General features: G+C 50.4%; 1 protein-coding gene across 1 annotated transcript in view; it reads left to right on the top strand.

Annotated features, from left to right (window-relative positions):
- LOC127587385 (mucin-5AC-like) overlaps positions 1-19,125 on the top strand; it is a 279,133-nt gene that overhangs the window by 178,172 nt on the left and 81,836 nt on the right. The window contains exons 17-22 of the mRNA XM_052045684.1: positions 1,638-1,733; positions 8,091-8,186; positions 10,639-10,734; positions 12,697-12,792; positions 15,333-15,428; positions 16,092-16,187. Of these exons, the coding sequence (XP_051901644.1) occupies positions 1,638-1,733; positions 8,091-8,186; positions 10,639-10,734; positions 12,697-12,792; positions 15,333-15,428; positions 16,092-16,187 (576 nt within the window). The remainder of the gene's footprint in view (positions 1-1,637; positions 1,734-8,090; positions 8,187-10,638; positions 10,735-12,696; positions 12,793-15,332; positions 15,429-16,091; positions 16,188-19,125) is intronic.

Consider the following 19,125-nt stretch of genomic DNA (forward strand, 5'->3'; position numbering starts at 1 on the left):
CTGTTGGACATGCAGTGCAGCAGAGGGGTGAATGACAGTGTCAGTTGTTTCTCTCTCTGCTCAGTTCCAAACTTCAGCACCATCTGAGATATCTTGGGGTGCGGTGTCCATTTCAACGGTGGACAATTAGCACCTTGGTCTGAGGCTGGATCATTGTGCCAGGTGAGATAGTTTGGTAGCCAGAATATGAAGCGTGAGACCTGAGGTTTGGTGGTTGAGGGAATTCAAGTCATACCTGGAAACGTTTCAGTTGCCTTCAGGAACTCTCAGGATCTGGGTGAGGGAGCAGCTGGGAGTCCACTGAGGATGACGGCCGGGGTTGGCAACCAGCAGCAGGGTTCTGAATGCCAATGTGGTCAGTAACATGGAGGTCAATAAATGTGGGCTTTAGGGGATCACTGGCTGAGATTGAGCTGATCAAATATGGGGTGATGTGATGGGGTGCTTGAGGGACGGCAGACTGGCCATCATGCAGGGGGAAAACTGAAGGGTTAAGACCCAGATGGAGAGGTGGGAACATGCTGGACACTTGGACAGTTGGAATATTGGAGGGTACATGGAGGTTCGTGAGATGAGGGGCACAGAGTGTTGTGGTGATGGGCAGAGTTTGAAGTGTTGGGGCATTAGAGGGCATTGTAGGACTTGGGAAGTGGAGAATGGTGGAGGTTTGAAGCAGTGTTGTCGTGGAATGATGAAGAGGGTCAGGAATTGGGGTTGCATTGGTGACTTGTGATGGTTGAGGCTCTGTGAGTGTTGGAGAGAGGAGGCTGAGTATCCAGGAGAGGGATGGACTGACAGGGTCACAGGAAAGAAGAACTGGTAACTCCAGAGTGGAGGAATGAGGAAGGAGAGATGGGAACCCTGATGGGATGGAGGGGAGAGGTTTCAGGAAAGAATGAAGTGAATGGAGAGGAAAGATGGAGGGATGGTGTGACCCAGCTGAAGCAAAGCTGATGTACTGAGTGAGCAGCAATGTGTCTGAGGAGAAAGTGTGGCAGCGAGTGAGGGGAGATGGATGGAGTGACTAACCAGAGAAAGATGGAGTGAATGCAGAGAGTTGGAAGTGATTGTGGAAAGAGGAGAATTGAGGAGAGAGATTTCAATGCCCCAGGAAGGAGGGATGGATGGTAAGCAGCGAGGGCTGGGAGCTGAGGTGAGAGAGGAGTGTTGACTAAAGAGGGAGGTGTGAATGGCATTGGAGGATTGTGTGTTTGGGGTTGGAGATGCGACCTTTTTGACACTGGTTTATCATGACGTTACCTCCCATCCCTCCAGTGTCTTCCCGCTTTTCCATCTACCTCACTGCTGTTACAGATCTACCCTCGGACACAACACAGGAAGCAGCAACTGGTGGACCTGGTCTGGGTTTGACCACCACCCCTGCAGGGTCTGAAAGCTCAAGTATCAGTGGAGGGGTTCAATGAAGGGAATGCTGCTGCACACGTTTAGTGCCTGAAATTCATCTGGGCCAAGACTGAGGGGCGTATAATAGAATGACAGAGGTTTGGGAGGGAGACCTGGTGAAGGGAGCTTGGATAATTTTCTGCCATAGACCCTAACATCCATTATCAGAACTCCTGTCCAAGCCCAACAACCCAGTTGTTCCACCCTCCTGTGTCTCTGTTCCTGTATTCCAGACACGGAGACTTCCACAAGGGACCATCCCAAAGGATCGTCAACCAGACAGCCCACCCAGGAACCATCCTCTGTTCCAGCAGGAGATACATCCTCAGGTACTAAGCCGTGCGTTTGAGGGTCCATTCTCCCTCTGTGGCAGGCAGCTGCTTCACCTGCTGGATGTGCAGTGCAATGGGACATGAGTGACAGAGACAGTTGTTCCCTCTGACCCCACCACGACCAACTTCAGCAGTGACCGAGACCACTCAGAGGATTGTATACATACCCACGATGGACAATGCGACATGCTCTGAGGTTGCTTCATGGGGATGGAGGCCACACCTGGTGCTTGCTGGCAATGAGATTTCAGTGGTCATTGGGGATGTTTGAGTCAGCTTCAGTAAAGTTCACAGTCTAGCAGAGGGAGCATGATGAGTTCTTCACTAAGTACAGCAACCAGGCTTGACCAACAGAACCAGGATTATGAACGACAATTGGGTAAATGGTGCAAAGATCAATAAACCTGGGCTTTTGGAGATGGATGGAAGATTGCGGGCTCAATAAATGGGCTAAGTTGGACCTGGATGGTCAAGGTTTCGGAGGACTAGAGGGTCCAGGCACAACTAGAGAGGTGGATGGGTGTTGGGCATTTGAGGGTTTGTGATTTTAGAGGGCACAAAACGTCAGGGCAGCAGGCAGTGTTTGAGAGGTTGGGGCATTCGAGGACATTGTAGGATTTGGGCATCAGAGGATGTTAGTTGTTTGAAGCAATGTTGGGTTTCTGTGGAAACTTTGTGTTGTGGAGTGATAAATAGAGTCAGGGAATGGGGTTGGTATTGGTGGGCTGTGTGGGTTGTACTGTGGGTGTTGGAGGGAGTGGGTGGAGTGACTGAGCAGAGGGGCTGGAGTAATAGAGGGATGGGGTCACGGATTGAAGAGGAGGATTGACTGGAGATGGTAAAATGACAGCAGAGAAAGGTATGGATTGCAGTGGAGAGAACTGGTGAACTCGGGAGGCGAAGGGTGATAGGGGAGAGGGAGGGGGAGAAAGAGGGGAGGAGTGATGGGGGAGTGGGATGGAGGGAATTGGAAAGAGGATGAAGTGATGTGAACGAATGAAGGGGTTTAATTGAAGAGGAGGGTGGTGCCGTGACTGGAAGGGTGTGGGTTGACTGAGTGGAATGGTTTGGCAGGGAAGAGGGGGACAGAGCGATTGTAGAGAGGGTGGAACAGAGGAAAGGCACGTCCTGGGTTAGGAGACAGAAATAGTAAGGGACAAAATTGTTCCCCTGGAAGATCAGAGTGGATGTCTATGTGTGGACCCTCAGGAGATGGGGGAGATCTTGAACAAATTTTTTGCATCAGTATTTACTCAGGAAACGGGCATAGAGGATATGGTAGGAAGGGAAACAAGCAGGAAGGTCATGGAACATATAGAGATTAAAGAGGAGGAGTTGCTTGCTGCTTTACAGCGAATAAAGGTAGATAAATCCCCCGGGCCTGACAAGATATTTCCTCGGACCTTGAGAGAGACTGGTGTAGAAATTGCAGATATATTTAAAACGTCCTTAGCCACGGGTGTGGTGCCGGAGGACTGGAGGGTAGCTCATGTTGTTCCGTTGTTTAAAAAAGGCTCTAAAGGTAAACCAGGTAATTACAGGCCGGTGAGCCTGACATCAGTAGTGGGTAAATTATTGGAAGGTGTTCTGAGAGATCGGATATACAAGTATTTGGACAGCCAAGGGCTGATTAAGGATAGTCAGCATGGCTTTGTGCGTGGTAGATTGTGTTTAACGAATCTTGTAGAGTTTTTTTGAGGAGGTTACCAAGAAAGTAGATGAACGATAGGCAGTGGATGTTGTCTATATGGACTTTGGTAAGGCCTTTGACAAGGTCCCACATGGGAGGTTAGTTCATAAAGTTCAGTCACTTGGTATCCATGGAAAGGTTGTAAACTGGATTCGAAATTGGCTGTGTGGGAGAAGACAGAGAGTGGTCGTGGATGATTGTTTCTCAGACTGGAGGCCTGTGACTAGTGGTGTGCCTCATGGATCTGTGCTGGGGCCATAGTTGTTTGTTGTCTATATCAATGATCTAGATGATAATGTAGTAAATTGGATCAGCAAGTTTGCTGATGACACTAAGATTGGAGGCGTTGTGGACAGTGAGGAAGGATTTTGAAGCTTGCAGAGGGATCTGAACCAACTGGAAGAATCGGCCAGAAAATGGCAGATGGAATTTAACGCAGACAAGTGTGAGGTGTTGCATTTTGGAAGGACAAATCAAGCTGGACTTACACAGTAAATGGTAGGGCACTGAGGAGTGCGGAGGAACAAAGGGATCTGGGAGTTCAGATACATAAATCCCTGAGGGTGGCGTCGCAGGTAGACAGGGTTGTAAAGAAGGCTTTTGGCATCCTGGCATTCTTAAATCAAAGTATTGAGTATAAGAGTTGGGATGTTATGGTGAGGTTGTATAAGTCATTGGTGAGGCCAAATTTGGAGTATTGTGTGCAGTTCTGGTCACCTAACTATAGGAAGGATATCAGTAAGATTGAAAGAGTGCAGAGGAGATTTACTAGAATGTTGCCGGGTCTTCAGGAGTTGAGGTACAGGGAAAGATTGAACAGGTTAGGACTTTATTCCTCGGAGCGTAGAAGAATGAGGGGAGATTTGATAGAGGTTGACAAAATTATGAGGGGCATAGACAGAGTTAATGCGAGTAGACTTCACCTAGATTAGGAGAGATACGTATGAGAGGACATGGCCTCAGGGTGAAAGGGGAAAGGTTTAGGGGGAACATTAGGGGGAACTTCTTCACTCAGAGAGTGGTGGGAGTGTGGAACGGGCTGCCATCTGATGTAGTAAATGCGGGCTCACTCTTGAGCTTTAAAAATAAATTGGATAGATATATGGACGTGAGAGGTCTGGAGGGTTATGGACTGGGTGCAGGGAAGTGGGACTAGCGGAATAACGTTTTGGCACAGAGTAGAAGGGTCGAATGGCCTGTTTTCTGTGCTGTATTGTTCTATGTTCTATTGTTCTATGGTAAGTAGAGTTTCTGAGGAGTGATTGTGGTGAATAAAAGTTGGGGGATGGAGTGACTGATGGGAGGGATGGACGGAATATATCAGCTGGCATGACCAAGGAGAGAGGGAGAATTATGGTCAGGGGATTGAGTGACTGAGGAGGGAAGGATGGACAATAAGGAAAGAGGGTTGGTCACAGGTGAGTGGGAAGGATCGAGTGAAGGAGGAGGTGTGGATTCCCTGGGAGAAGTGTGTTGTGCATGTGGTTGGAGGTTTGTGGTGCTCAACACTGGCACATCACTGATGGCAGTAATGATCCCACCCGTTCCCTCCATCCCAAGCAGCTGTTCGTAAGTTTGTATTTCCCCCGTTCCCCACCCACCCAGGTCCACAGGAAGTGGTGCTCTCCTGGGCCTGGACCAGTCTTTCATGTTTTGTTCCATCCTGGCCAGCCGTTGTAGCTTTTATTTGTTTAGACTTCCCAATCCACTGACATTCCCCTGATGCGCATCAACAGTCGGACACAACTCAAGGCAGCAGTGAATGGAGAAGTTGCTTTGGGGTTCACCACCACTCCAGCAGGGTCTGCAAGCTCAAGTGGCAGTGGTGGGATCATTGAAGGGAACGTTGCTCCCCACATTGTCCCTGAAATTCACCCCAAGCCCGACTGAGGGCAGTGACATGGACTAATGGATGTCTGTGGAGGAGCAATGGAAGTCTATGGAGAGGCACTGAATGATTCTGGTTTCTCCACTCACCCAGTCCTCGATTCACCAAACCCCTGTCCCCGCCTGATATCCTGTTTCAGCATCTCCACTCACCCGTGTCTCTGTTCCTTATTCCAGACCCCCAGACATCCACAAGGGAACAAACCAAAGAATCATCCACTGGAGAGCCAAAACAGGAACCGTCCTTTGTCCCAGCAGAGGGTAGATCCTCAGGTCCAAAGTCTTGTGTCAGTGGGGTTGGTTAACAAGTCTGTGAGCCAGAAGGTGTGATGAACAGATTCACTTCTTTGATGTGTGTTTCAGTGGGATGTGAATTTTGGAATTAGTTCTACCCCAACTGCCAACTTCAGAAGCAGCCGATGCCTCTGGAGAGGGTGGTGAACTTTTCTGGAATGACCTGATTTGGATGGACGTTGCTCCAGGAGACTGTGTGGAGATGGGTCAGCGGATAGTGGAGGTGGAATGGAACCTGGTGTTTGGTGGTTGATGATATCAAAGAGGCCAGTGAGTGGGTTTGGAGTGACCTTCAGGCAGGATATATAAAATGGATATAAAATTATGACGAGTATGGATCGGGTAAACTGTAGGAAACATCTCAACTTAACAGAGGTGAATGAAACCAGAGGAGGTAGATTTGGGCTCAAGAGTAAGAGATTTAGTGAAGATCTGAGGGTGTGGGCACCTTTTGCAGCCAGTGAGTGGTGTCTACCTGGTATACACTGCCGGAGAGAGTGGTGGAAGCAGAGTCACTGACAGCATTTGAAGGTGTCGAGACGAGCAGTTGAAAGACCTTTGGATAGAAAATTGGGCTGTGCTCCGAGAGGGGATTAACACTGGTTCCCCTTGTCAGTGTGGAAAACGTGGGCCAAATGGCCTGTGTCCATGCAGTATGACTCTGTGACTAAGGATTGGGGCTTGTGGCAGGGAACAGGTGGAGTCTTCACTGAAGACCGGATCCAGAGCTGGTACTGCAGCAGGACATGACTGCAGATCAGTAAGCCGTCCTGTGATCAGAAAACATGTGCTTCAGCAGATCAATGGATCCAACCCACTATGGGAGGGTGATTGTGGCCCCAGTGCACACGAGACTTAGCGGGCTCTGTATGTTGCACGAAGAGGCTTGTCTGAGGGACAATGCACTGGTGGAGTGTAGAGCATTAAGAAGTCTGGGCACCAGAGGTCACTTGGAGGGTCTCTATGTCAGATGGCATGTTGAACAGTCAGTAACACACTGGGTGTTAGTGACATCTGAGTGCACACAGGCTCAGTGTATAAGATAGCAGTGACGTGGAGGACTCCCCACACACGCATCTCTATTCCAGACCCAGACACTTCCAGAAGTCAACAACCCAAAGGATCATCAACTGGAGAGCTCACTCAGGAACCGTCCTCTGTCACAGCGGGAGACACATCCTCACGTACCAAGTTTTGAGTGTGTGATGTTTCAATCAATCTCACTCATGCTGTGAAATAGAACTTCTTGCAGACTGATTCACCTTCTGGGCATGCAATGCAGCAGGGAGGTGAATGATGGTGTTGGTTGTTCATGTCTCCCCTCTGTGCCTAAATTCAGCAGTGTCTGAGATCCACTTGAAGGGGCAGTGCCAGTCTCAACTATGGACAATCAGCACCGTGTTCTGAGGCTCATTCATGAGACTGGATGAGATTGGTTGGCAGCCAGAGCAGGAGAACTGAGGCCTGGTGTTTGGTAACTGAGGGAATTCGAGTGGTCGCTGGGGATGTTTCATGCACCTTCAAGAATAAATGGGATCTGGGTGAGGGAGTGGATGGGAGTCTTCACTGATGCTGACAGCCAGGGTTGACAACCAGCTATAAGGTTATGAACATCAATTTGTTCACTGGCATGGAGATCAGGAAATGTAGGCTTCAGGGGGATCACTGGCTGAGCCTGGTCTGATCGAATGGGAGGAGTTGGAATGTGGTGGCTGAGGGATAGGAGACTGGTCATCGTCTGGGGGGTGGGTGGGGATGCCTGCTGGGTTGATGCGCATAGGGAGTGGTGGGAACACACTGGACACTTGGACGGTTAGAATATTAGAGGGTATGTGGAGGTTATTTACATTGGGAGACACGGTCTATCAGGGAGTGTCTGAAGTGTTGGGGTATGAGAGGGTGTTGTAGGATTTGGGCATCAGACAATGGTGAAGGTATGAAGCAATGTTAGGTCTTTGTGGAAAGCTTGTGCCGTGGATTGATGACTGGGGTCAGGGATTGAGGTTGGCTTTGGTGGGCTGAGGGTGGAGGCACTGTGGGTGTTGGAGAGGGTGAGGTAGAATGATGGACTGACTGAGGTCAGAGACGAGCACTGATGGAGATCAGAGGCATGAATGACTCGGAATGAATGAGGAAGGAGAGATGTGAACTGAGATAGGATGGACGGGAAAGGGTGCTGGAGAGAAAGGAGAGACACAGTCCCTGATTGACCACGGACCCACCAGAGTCTGCAGGCTCTGTTATCAGTAGTGGGGATCATTGAAGGGAGCACTGATCCCCATGTTCAGTCATTGAAGCTGAACCTGGCTGTGACTGAAGGGAGTGATCTGGAGGGACAGAGCTAAGGAAGGGAGAGTTATTGGAAGAAGACACATGATGAGGTTTCTCCCCAGAGCCAGCCATCTCTTCCTCAAATTCCTGTCCCAGCCTGATGACTTGCTTTGCTGCCTCCAATCTCCCATGTCTCTGTTCCTTTATTCCAGGCCCAGAGACTTCCACAAGGGAACCATCCAGAGAGTCATCCAATCGAGGATCCACACAGGAGCCCTCTTCTGTCCCAGCAGGGGACACGTCCTCAGGTACCAAGACTTGTCAATGGGGTCATTCAACAAGGCTGTGGCCTCGAAGCTGCTGTGAGCTGATTCACTTGTAGATGTGCATCTCAGCAGGAGGTGATAGATGGAGTCAGTTCTACCCCCCACTGCCAATTTCAGATGTGCCTGAGACCTACGGAAAGGGTGGGTGCACTTACCCAGAATGGTCAGCCTTGGATGGAGGCTGGTGTAGTTCAGTGTGTGGACGTGTGTCAGTGGACAGAGCAGGAGGACTGAGATCTAGTGTTTGAATACGAGGAAAGGAAAGTAGCCGGTGGGTGGCTTTGGAGTGACCTTCTGGCAGGATATATAATACTGCATTATAAATTTATGAGGGGTACTGATCGAGTTGACTGCAGGAAACGTGTCTTGTTATCAGAAGTGAATAAAGCTGGAGGACATCAATTCAGTGTGAGGGTTAAGATATTTAGAAGGGATTCCAGCAAGATGTCTGCACACCAGAGGACACTCGGAGGGTTCAGTTATCAGGGAGCATGTTGGAGTGTCAGGGCCTTGGAGTACACTGGAGGTTATGAAGAACGGAGTGCACGCAGGTTCTTGGCATCAGAGGGCCCTTGGATATCCCAGTGATATCAGAGTGCAAGGAGGGTTGGATGCTCTCCTATGGCTCTCTTCCTTTATTTCATAACTGTAGACTTCCCCAAGGGAACAGCAGAGAGGATCACCAACTGGAGAGCCCACCAAGGAACTTTCCTCTGTCCCAGTGAGTGAGACATCCTGAGGTACCAAGTTTTGTGTCTGTGAGGTTTATTTACTCTCTCTCACTCTCGTGGACCAATTGCCTGTTGGACATGCAGTGCAGCAGAGGGGCAAATGACGGTGTCAGCTGTTTGACGCAGCTCAGTTCCAAAGTTCAGCACCGAGATAACCTGAGGAGGAAGTGTCCATTTCCATGCTGGACAATTATCACCTTGGTCTGACTCTGGTTCTTGGGGCCAGATGAGAGAGTTTGGTGGCCAGAATATGAAGAGTGAGACCTGAAGTTTGGTGGTTGAGGGAATTTAAGTAGTCCCTGGAAATGTTTCAGTTGCCTTCAGGAACTCTCATGATCTGGGTGAGGGAGTGGCCGGGAGTCTTCACTGAGGATGACGGCCGGGGTTGGCAACCAGCAGCAGGGTTCTGAATGCCAATGTGGTCAGTAGCATGGAGGTCAATAAATGTGGGCTTCAGGGGATCACTGACTGAGTTTGGGCTGATCAAATGAGGGGTGATGTGATGGAGTGGCTGAGGGATGGCAGACTGGTCATCATGCTGGTGGAAGACTGGAGGGTTAAGGCCCAGATGGAAAGGTGGGAACATGCTGGACACTTGGACAGTGGGAATATTGGAGAGTACGTGGAGGTTCGTGACATGGGGGACACAGAGTGTTGTGGTGATGAGCAGAGTTTGAAGTGTTGGGGCATTAGAGGGCATTGTAGGACTTAGGAAGTGGAGAATGGTGGAGGTTTGAAGCAGTGTTGTCGTGGAATGATGAAGAGGGTCAGGAATTGGGGTTGCATTGGTGACTTGTGATGGTTGAGGCTCTGTGAGTGTTGGAGAGAGGAGGCTGGGAATCCAGGAGAGGGATGGACTGACGGGGACACAGTGAAGAACAACTGCTAACTCCAGAGTGGAAGAATGAGGAAGGAGAGATGGGAACCCTGATGGGATGGAGGGGAGAGGTTTCAGGAAAGAATGAAGTGAATGGAGAGGAAAGATGGAGGGATGGTGTGACCCAGCTGAAGCAAGGCTGATGTACTGAGTGACCAGCAAATGTCTGAGGAGAAAGTGTGGCAGCGAGTGAGGGGAGATGGATGGAGTGACTAACCAGAGAAAGATGGAGTGAATGCAGAGAGTTGGAAGTGATTGTGGAAAGAGGAGAATTGAGGAGAGAGATTTCAATGCCCCAGGAAGGAGGGATGGATGGTAAGGAGCGAGGGCTGGGAGCTGAGGTGAGAGAGGAGGGTTGACTGAAGAGGGAGGTGTGAATGGCATTGGAGGATTGTGTGTTTGGGGTTGGAGATGCGACCTTTTTGACACTGGTTTATCATGACGTTACCTCCCATCTCTCCAGTGTCTTCCCTCTTTTCCATCTACCTCACTGCTGTAACAGATCTACACTTGGACACAACGCGGGAACTCCAGGGAGCAACAACTGGTCTGGGATTGACCACCACCCCTGCAGGGTCTGAAAGTTCAGGTATCAGTGCAGGGGTTCAATGAAGGGAACACTGCTCCACACGTTTAATGCCTGAAATTCATCTGGGCCAAGACTGAGGGGCGTATAATAGAATGACAGAGGGTTGGGAGGGAGAGCTGGTGAGGGGAGCTTAGATGATATTTTAACCGTAGACCTAACCATCCATTGTCAGAACTCCTGTCCAAGCCCAACGACCCATTTGTTACACCCTCCTGTGTCTCTGTTCTTGTATTCCAGACACAGAGACATCCACAAGGGAGCATGCCAAAGGATCATCATCCAGAGAGCCCACACAGGAACCATCCTCTGTCCCAGCAGGAGATACATCCTCAGGTACCAAGCCGTGCGTTTGAGGGTCCATTCTCCTGCTGTCGGAGGCAGCTGTCAAACTGCTTCACCTGCTGGATGTGCAGTGCAATGGGACATGAGTGACAGAGACAGTTGTTCCCTCTGACCCCACCACGACCAACTTCAGCAGTGATCGAGACCACTCAGAAGATTTTGCACGCACCCACGATGGACAATGTGACATGCTCTGAGGTTGCTTCATGGGGATGGAGGCCACACCTGATGTTTGCAGGCAATGCGATTTCAGTGGTCATTGGGGATGTTTGAATCAGCTTCAGTAAAGTTCACAGTCGAGCAGAGGGAGCATGATGATTTGTTCACTAAGTACATCAGCCGGGCTCGACCAAGAGAACCAGGGTTATGAAGGACAATTGGGTAAATGGTGCAGAGATCAATAGACCTGGGCTTTCGGAGATGGGTGGAAGACTGTGCAGTCAATGAATGGCCTAATTTGGACCTGGATGGTCAATGTTTCGGAGGACTAGAGTGTCCAGGCACAACTAGAGAGGTGGGTGGATGTTGGGCACTTGAGGGTTTGTGATGTTGGAGGGCACAATGTCAGGGCAGCAGGCAGTGTTTGAGAGGTTGGGGCATTCGAGGGCATTGTAGGATTTGGGCATCAGAGGATGTTCGATGTTTGAAGCAATGTTGGGTTTCTGTGGAAACTTTGTGTTGTGGAGTGATAAATAGAGTCAGGGAATGGGGTTGGTATTGGTGGGCTGTGTGGGTTGTACTGTGGGTGTTGGAGGGAGTGGGTGGAGTGACTGAGCAGAGAGAGGTGCAGTAACTGAGAGATGGGGTCACGGACTGAAGAGGAGGATTGACTGGAGATGGGAAAATGACTGCATAGAAAGGGATGGATTGCAGCGGGGAGAACTGGTGAACTCGGGAGGTGAAGGGTGATAGCGGAGAGGGAGGGGGAGAAAGAGGAGAGGAGGGATGGGAGTGTGGGATGGAGGGAATTGGAAAGAGGATGAAGTGATATGAACTAATGAAGGGGGTTAATTGAAGAGGAGGGTGGTGCAGGGACGGGAAGGGTGTGGGTTGACTGAGTGGAATGGGTTGGTAGGGAAGAGGGGGACAGAGCGATTGTAGAGAGGGTGGAACTGAGGAAAGGCACGTCCTGGGTGAGGGGACAGAAGTAGAGCTACTGAGGAGTGATTGTGGTGAATGAAAGGAGAGGGATGGAGTGAGTGATGGGAGGGATGGACGGAATATATCAGCTGGCATGACCAAGGAGAGAGGGAGAATTATGGTCAGGGGATTGAGTGACTGAGGAGGGCAGGATGGACAATAAGGAAAGAGGGTTGGTCACAGGTGAGTGGGAAGGATCGAGTGAGGGAGGAGGTGTGGATTACCTGGGAGAAGTGTGTTGTGCATGTGGTTGGAGGTTTGTGGTGCTCAACACTGGTACATCACTGATGGCAGTAATGATCCCACCCGTTCCCTCCATCCCAAGCAGCTGTTCATAAGTTTGTATTTCCCCCGTTCCCCACCCACCCAGGTCCACAAGAAGTGCTGATTCCCTGGACCACTCTCTCATGTTTAGTTCCACCCTGGCCACTCGTTAGAGCTTTTATTTGTTCAGCCTTTCCTATTGACTGCTATTTTCTTAATGCACATCAACAGTCGAAAGGGAGCAATGTCTGGAAAAGTTGGTTTGAGTTGACCACCTCCCCAGCAGGGTCTGCAAGCTCAGATAGGAGTGGTGGGGATCATTGAAGGGAACGTTGCCCCCCTCATTGTCCCTCAAATTCACCCCAACCCCCGACTGAGGGCAGTGACATGGACTAATGGATGTCTGTGGAGGAGCAATGGAAGTCTATGGAGAGGCACTGAATGATTCTGTTTTCTCCACTTCTCCAGTCCTCTATTCACTAAACTCCTGTCCAGCCTGATGTCATGTTTCAGTGTCTCCACTCACCCCTCTCTCTTTTCCTTTTCCAGACCCCCAGCCATCCACAAGGGAACAACCTAAAGGATCATCCACTAGAGAGCCAACCCAGGAACCGTCCTCTGTCCCAGCAGGGGAGATGTCCTCAGGTACCTTGTGCCAGTAGGATCATTGAACAAGTCTGTGGCCCAGAAGGTGTCATGAATGCATTCACTTCTTTGATGTGTGTTTCAGCGGGACGTGAAGGTTGGAATTATTTCTACCCCTTCTGCCAACTTCAGAAGCATATGAAACCTCTGGAGAGGGTGGTGAACTTTTCTGGAACCAACTATCTTGGATGGAGAATGTTCCATGAATTTGTGTGGAGATGGGTCAGTGCATACTGCAGGAGGACCGGGACCTGGTGTCTGGTTGTTGAGGGAATGAAATAGGCTGGTGTGTGGGTTTGGAGTGACCTTCAGGCAGGATATATAAAATGTATGCAAATTTATGAGGGCATGGATCGGGTAAAGTGTAGGAAACATCTCAACTTAACAGAGGTGAATGAAACCAGAGGAACTAGATTTAAGCGCAGGCGTAAGATATTTAGTGGGAATCTGAGGGGGTGGGCACATTTTGCATCCAGAGAGTGGTGACAACCTGGCATAGACTGCCAGAGAGAATGGTGCAATCAGAGTCACTGACAGCATTTGAAGGTGTCCAGATGAGCAATTGAAATGCCTAAGGATAGAAGATCTGGGCTGTGCTGGGAGAGGGGATTAACACTGGTTCCCACTGGTCGGTGTGGACATCCTGGGCCAAATGGCCTGTGTCCATGCAGTATGAATCTGTGACTAAGGATTGGGGCTTGGGGCAGGGGACTTGGTGGAGTCTTCACTGAAGACCAGAACCAGAGCTGGAACTGCAGCAGGACATGAGCACAGACCAGTAAACCGTCCTGTGATCAGAAAACATGGGCTTCAGCAGATGAATGGAACCGACCTACCGGGGGAGTGTGATTGTGGCCCTGTGTGGTTGTGTGATTAGGAGGGCTTTGTATGTTGCACAGTGAGGCTTGCTGGGGGAGAATGCACTGCTGGAGTGTGGAGCTTTAAGTAGTCTGGGCACTAGAGTTCACTTGGATGGTCTCGATTTCGGACTGAATGTTGAAGGATCAGGGCCTTGGAATACACTAGGTGCTAGTGACATCTGAGTGCATACAGGCTCAGTATATAAGATAGGATTGATGAGGAGGATCCCCCCCCACACACACATCTCTATTCCAGAACCAGACACTGCCCAAAGTAAACAGCCCAAACGATCATAATCTGGAGAGCTCACTCAGGAACCGTCCTCTGTCCCAGCGGGAGACACATCCTCACGTACCACGTCTTGAGTGTGTATGTTTCAATCAATCTCACTCATGCTGTGATATAGAACTTCTCGCAGACTGATTCACCTTCTGGGCGTGCAGAGCAGCAGGGAAGTGAATGACGGTGTTGGTTGTTCGAGCCTCCCCTCTGTGCTGAACTTCAGCAGCGTCTGACATCACTCAAAGGGACGGTGCCAGTCTCCACGCTGGACAATCAGCACCTTGATCTGAGGCTCATTCATGGGACTGGATGAGATTGGTTGGCAGTCAGAGCAGGAGAACAGAAGCCTGGGGTTTGGTAACTGAAGGAATTTGAGCGGTCACTGGGGAAATTTCAGACACCTTCAGGAAAGAATGGGATCTGGGTGAGGGAGTGGATGGGAGTCTTCAGTGATGCTGATAGCCAGTGTTGATAACCAGCTGCAAAGTTATGAACATCAATTTGTTCACTGGCATGGAGATCAGGAAATGTGGGCTTCAGAGGATCCCGGCCGAGCCTGGGCTGATCGAATGGGAGGAGTTGGGATGGGGTGATGGATAGAAGAGTGGTCAACGTGTGTGGCGGGGCTGGGATGCCTGCTGGGTTGATGCACAGAGGGATGGTTGGGGACATACTGGACACTTGGATTGTGGGAATATTAGAGGTTACGTGGAGGTTATTGACATCGGGAGGCGTGTTGTATCAGGGAACATATGAGGTGTTGGGGTATGAGTGGGTGTTGTAGGATTTGGGCATCAGAGAATGGTGAAGGTATGAAGCAATGTTGGGTGTTTGTGGAAAGCTTGTGTCATGGAGCAATGACTAAGGTCAGGAATTGAGGTTGGTTTTGGTGGGCTGTGAGGGTGGGGGCACTGTGGGTGTTGGAGAGGGTGAGGGAGAATGATGAGTGGAGGGAGAGGGTGTAACTGGGAGAGTGATGGATTGACTGAGGTCAGAGAGGAGGACGGATGGAGATCAGAGGGAAGAATGACTCAGGGAATGAATGAGGAAGGAGAGATGGGAACTGTGACAGGATGGAGGGGAGAGGTTGCTGGAGAGAAAGGACAGACACAGTCCCTGATTGACCACAAACCCACCAGAGTCTGCAAGCTCCGGTATCAGTAGTGGGGATCATTGAAGGGAACACTGATCCCCATGTTCTGCCATTGAAGCTGAACCTGGCTGTGAATGAGGGGAGTGATCTGGAGGGACAGAGCTTCGGAAGGGAGAGTTATACAAGGGAGTCGCATGATGTTGGTTTCTCCCCACACCAAGGCTCTCTTCCCCAAACTCCTGTCCCAGCCTGATGACCTGCTTTGCTGCTTCCAATCTCCCATGTGTCTGTTCCTTTATTCCAGGCCCAGAGACTTCCACAAGGGAACCATCCAGAGAATCATCCAATGGAGCATCCACACAGGAGCTGTCTTCTGTCACAGCAGCAGACACGTCCTCAGGTACCAAAACATATGTCAATGGAGTCATTCAACAAGGCTCTGGCCTCGAAGCTCCTGTGAATTGATTCACTTGTAGATGCGAATTACAGCAGGACGTTATAGCTGGAGTCAGTTGTACCCCTTGCTGCCAATTTCAGAAGTGCCTGAGACCTCTGGAAAGGGTGGGTGCACTTACCCAGAATGGTCAGCCTTGGAAGGAGGCTGGTGTAGTTCAGGCTGTGAACATGGGTCAGTGGACAGACCAGGAGGACTGAGATCTGTTGTTTCTAGTCGAGGAAAGGAAAGTGGCCAGGGAGTAGGTTTGGAGTGTCCTTCAGGCAGGGGAGACAAGACTGCATCATAAATTTATGAGGGCTAGTGATCGGGTTGACTGCAGGAAACATTTCCTGTTATCAGAAGTGAATAAAGCTAGAGGACATCAACTCAGGGTAAGGGTAAGGTACTTACAAGGGATTCCAGCAAAATGTCTGAACACCAGAGAACACTTGGAGGGTCCTGGTATCAGGGAGCATGTTGGAGTGTAAGGGCCTTGGAGTACACTGGAGGTTAGGAAGAACGGAGTACACGGAGGATCTGGGCATCAGAGGGCCCTTGGATATCCCAGTGATATGACAGTGCAAGTTGGGTTGGATGCACTCGCATGCCTCTGTTCCTTTATTCCAGAGCTGAAGACTTCCGGAAGGGAACAGCAGAGTGGATCACCAACTGGAGAGCCGACCCAGGAATTTGCCTCTGTCCCAGTGAGGGAGGCATCCTCAGGTATCAAGTCTTGTGTCTGTGAGGTTTATTTAATCTCTCTCACTCTCGTGGACCAATTGCCTGTTCGACACGCAGTGCAGCAGAGGGGTGAATGACGGTGTCAGTTGTTTCTCTCACAGCTCAGTTCCAAACTTCAGCACCATGTGAGATGTCTTGAGGGGGCAGTGTTCATTTCCACGCTGGACAATTAGCACCTTGATCTGAACCTGGTTCATAGGGCCGGGTGAGAGAGGTTGGTGGCCAGAATATGAAGAGTGAGACCTGAGGTTTGGTGGTTGGGGGAATTTAAGTAGTCCCTGGAAACGTTTCAGTTGACTTCAGGAACTCTCACGATCTGGGTGAGGGAGTGGCTGGGAGTCTTCACTGAGGATGACGGCCGGGGTTGGCAACCAGCAGCAGGGTTCTGAATGTCAATGTGGTCAGCAGCATGGAGATCAATAAATGTGGGCTTCAGGGGATCACTGGCTGTGTTTGGGCTGATCAAATGAAGGGCGATGTGATGGGGTGGCTGAGCGATGGGAGGCTGGTCATCATACAGGGGTTCAGGCCCAGTTAGAGAGATGAGTATATGTTGGGCACTTGGACAGTGAGAGGATTGGAGGGTACATGGAGGTTCGTGACATGAGGGGCACAGAATGTTGTGGTGATGGGCAGAGTTTGAAGTGTTGGGGCATTAGAGGGCATTGTAGGACGTGGGCAGTGGAGAATGGTGGAGGTTTGAAGCAGTGTTGTCGTGGAATGATGAAGAGGGTCAGGAATTGGGGTTGCACTGGTGACTTGTGATGGTTGAGGCTCTGTGAGTGTTGGAGAGAGGAGGCTGGGTATCCAGGAGAGGGATGGACTGACGGGGACACAGTGAAGAACAACTGTTAACTCCAGAGTGGAGGAATGAGGAAGAAGAGATGGGAACCCTATTGGGATGGAGGGGAGAGGTTTCAGGAAAGAATGAAGTGAATGGAGAGGAAAGATGGAGGGATGGTGTGACCCAGCTGAAGCAAGGCTGATGTACTGAGTGAGCAGCAAATGTCTGAGGAGAAAGTGTGGCAGCGAGTGAGGGGAGATGGTTGGAGTGACTAACCAGAGAAAGATGGAGTGAATGCAGAGAGTTGGAAGTGATTGTGGAAAGAGGAGAATTGAGGAGAGAGATTTCAATGCCCCAGGAAGGAGGGATGGATGGTAAGGAGCGAGGGCTGGGAGCTGAGGTGAGAGAGGAGGGTTGACTGAAGAGGGAGGTGTGAATGGCATTGGAGAATTGTGTGTTTGGTGTTGGAGATGCGACCTTTTTGAAACTGGTTTATCATGATGTTACCTCCCATCCCTCCAGTGACTTCCCGTTTTTCCATGTACCTCACTGCTGTAACAGATCTACACTCGGACACAACGCGGGAACTCCAGGGAGCAACAACTGGCGAACCTGGTCTGTGTTTGACCACCACCCCTGCAGGGTCTGAAAGCTCAGGTGTCAGTGGAGGGGTTCATTGAAGGGAACGCTGCTCCACACGTTTAGTGGCTGAAATTCATCTGGGCCAAGACTGAGGGGCGTATAATAGAATTGACAGAGGGTTGGGAGGGAGAGCTGGTGAAGGGAGCTTGGATGATATTTTTGCCATAGACCCAGCCATCCATTGTCAGAACTCCTGTCCAAGCCCAACGACCCATTTGTTCCACCCTCCTGTGTCTCTGTTCCTGTATTCCAGACACGGAGACCTACACAAGGGAGCATCCCAAAGAATCATCAACCGGAAAGCCCACCCGGGAACCATCCTCTGTCCCAGCAGGAGGTACATCCTCAGGTACCAAGCCGTGCGTTTGAGGGTCCATTCTCCCTCTGTGGCAGGCAGCTGTCAAACACTGCTTCACCTGCTGGATGTGCAGTGCAATGGGACATGAGTGACAGAGACAGTTGTTCCCTCTGAACCCACCATGACCAACTTCAGCAGTGACCGAGACCACTCAGATGATTGTGCACGTACCCACGACGGACAATGTGACATGCTCTGAGGTTGCTTCATGGGGATGGAGGCCACACCTGATTTTTGCTGGCAATGAGATTTCAGTGGTCATTGGGGATGTTTGAATCAGCTTCAGTAAAGTTCACAGTCGAGCAGAGGGAGCATGATGTATTCTTCACTAAGTACACCAGCCGGGTTCGACCAAGAGAACCAGGGTTATGAAGGACAATTGAGTAAATGGTGCAGAGATCAATAGACCTGGGCTTTTGGAGATGGGTGGAAGACTGTGCAGTCAATGATTGGCCTACGTTTGACATGGATGGTCAATGTTTCGGAGGACTAGAGTGTCCAGGCACAACTAGAGAGGTGGGTGGATGTTGGGCACTTGAGGGTTTGTGATGTTGGAGGGCACAATGTCAGGGCAGCAAGCAGTGTTTGGGAGGTTGGGGCATTAGAGCGCAGTGTAGGATTCTGGCATCAGAGGATGTTAGATGTTTGAAGCAATGTTGGGTTTCTGTGCAAAGTTTGTGTTGTGGAGTGATAAATAGAGTCAGGGAATGGGGTTGGTATTGGTGGGCTGTGTGGGTTGTACTGTGGGTGTTGGAGAGAGTGGGTGGAGTGACTGAGCAGAGAGAGGTGCAGTAACTGAGAGATCGGGTCACAGATTGAAGAGGAGGATTGACTGGAGATGGAAAATGACTGCATAGAAAGGTATAAATTGCAGCGGGGAGAACTGGTGAACTCGGGAGGTGAAGGGTGATAGTGGAGAGGGAGGGGGAGAAAGAGGAGAGGAGGGATGGGAGTGTGGGATGGAGGGAATTGGAAAGAGGATGAAGTGATGTGAACTAATGAAGGGGGTTAATTGAAGAGGAGGGTGGTGCAGTGATGGGAAGGGTGTTGGTTGACTGAGTGGAATGGGTTGGCAGGGAAGAGGGGGACAGAACGATTGTAGAGAGGGTGGAACTGTGGAAAGGCACGTCCTGGGT

The sequence above is a fragment of the Pristis pectinata genome, chromosome 40 (assembly GCF_009764475.1).
Source record: "Pristis pectinata isolate sPriPec2 chromosome 40, sPriPec2.1.pri, whole genome shotgun sequence".
In the NCBI taxonomy this organism is placed as follows: Eukaryota; Metazoa; Chordata; class Chondrichthyes; order Rhinopristiformes; family Pristidae; genus Pristis; species Pristis pectinata.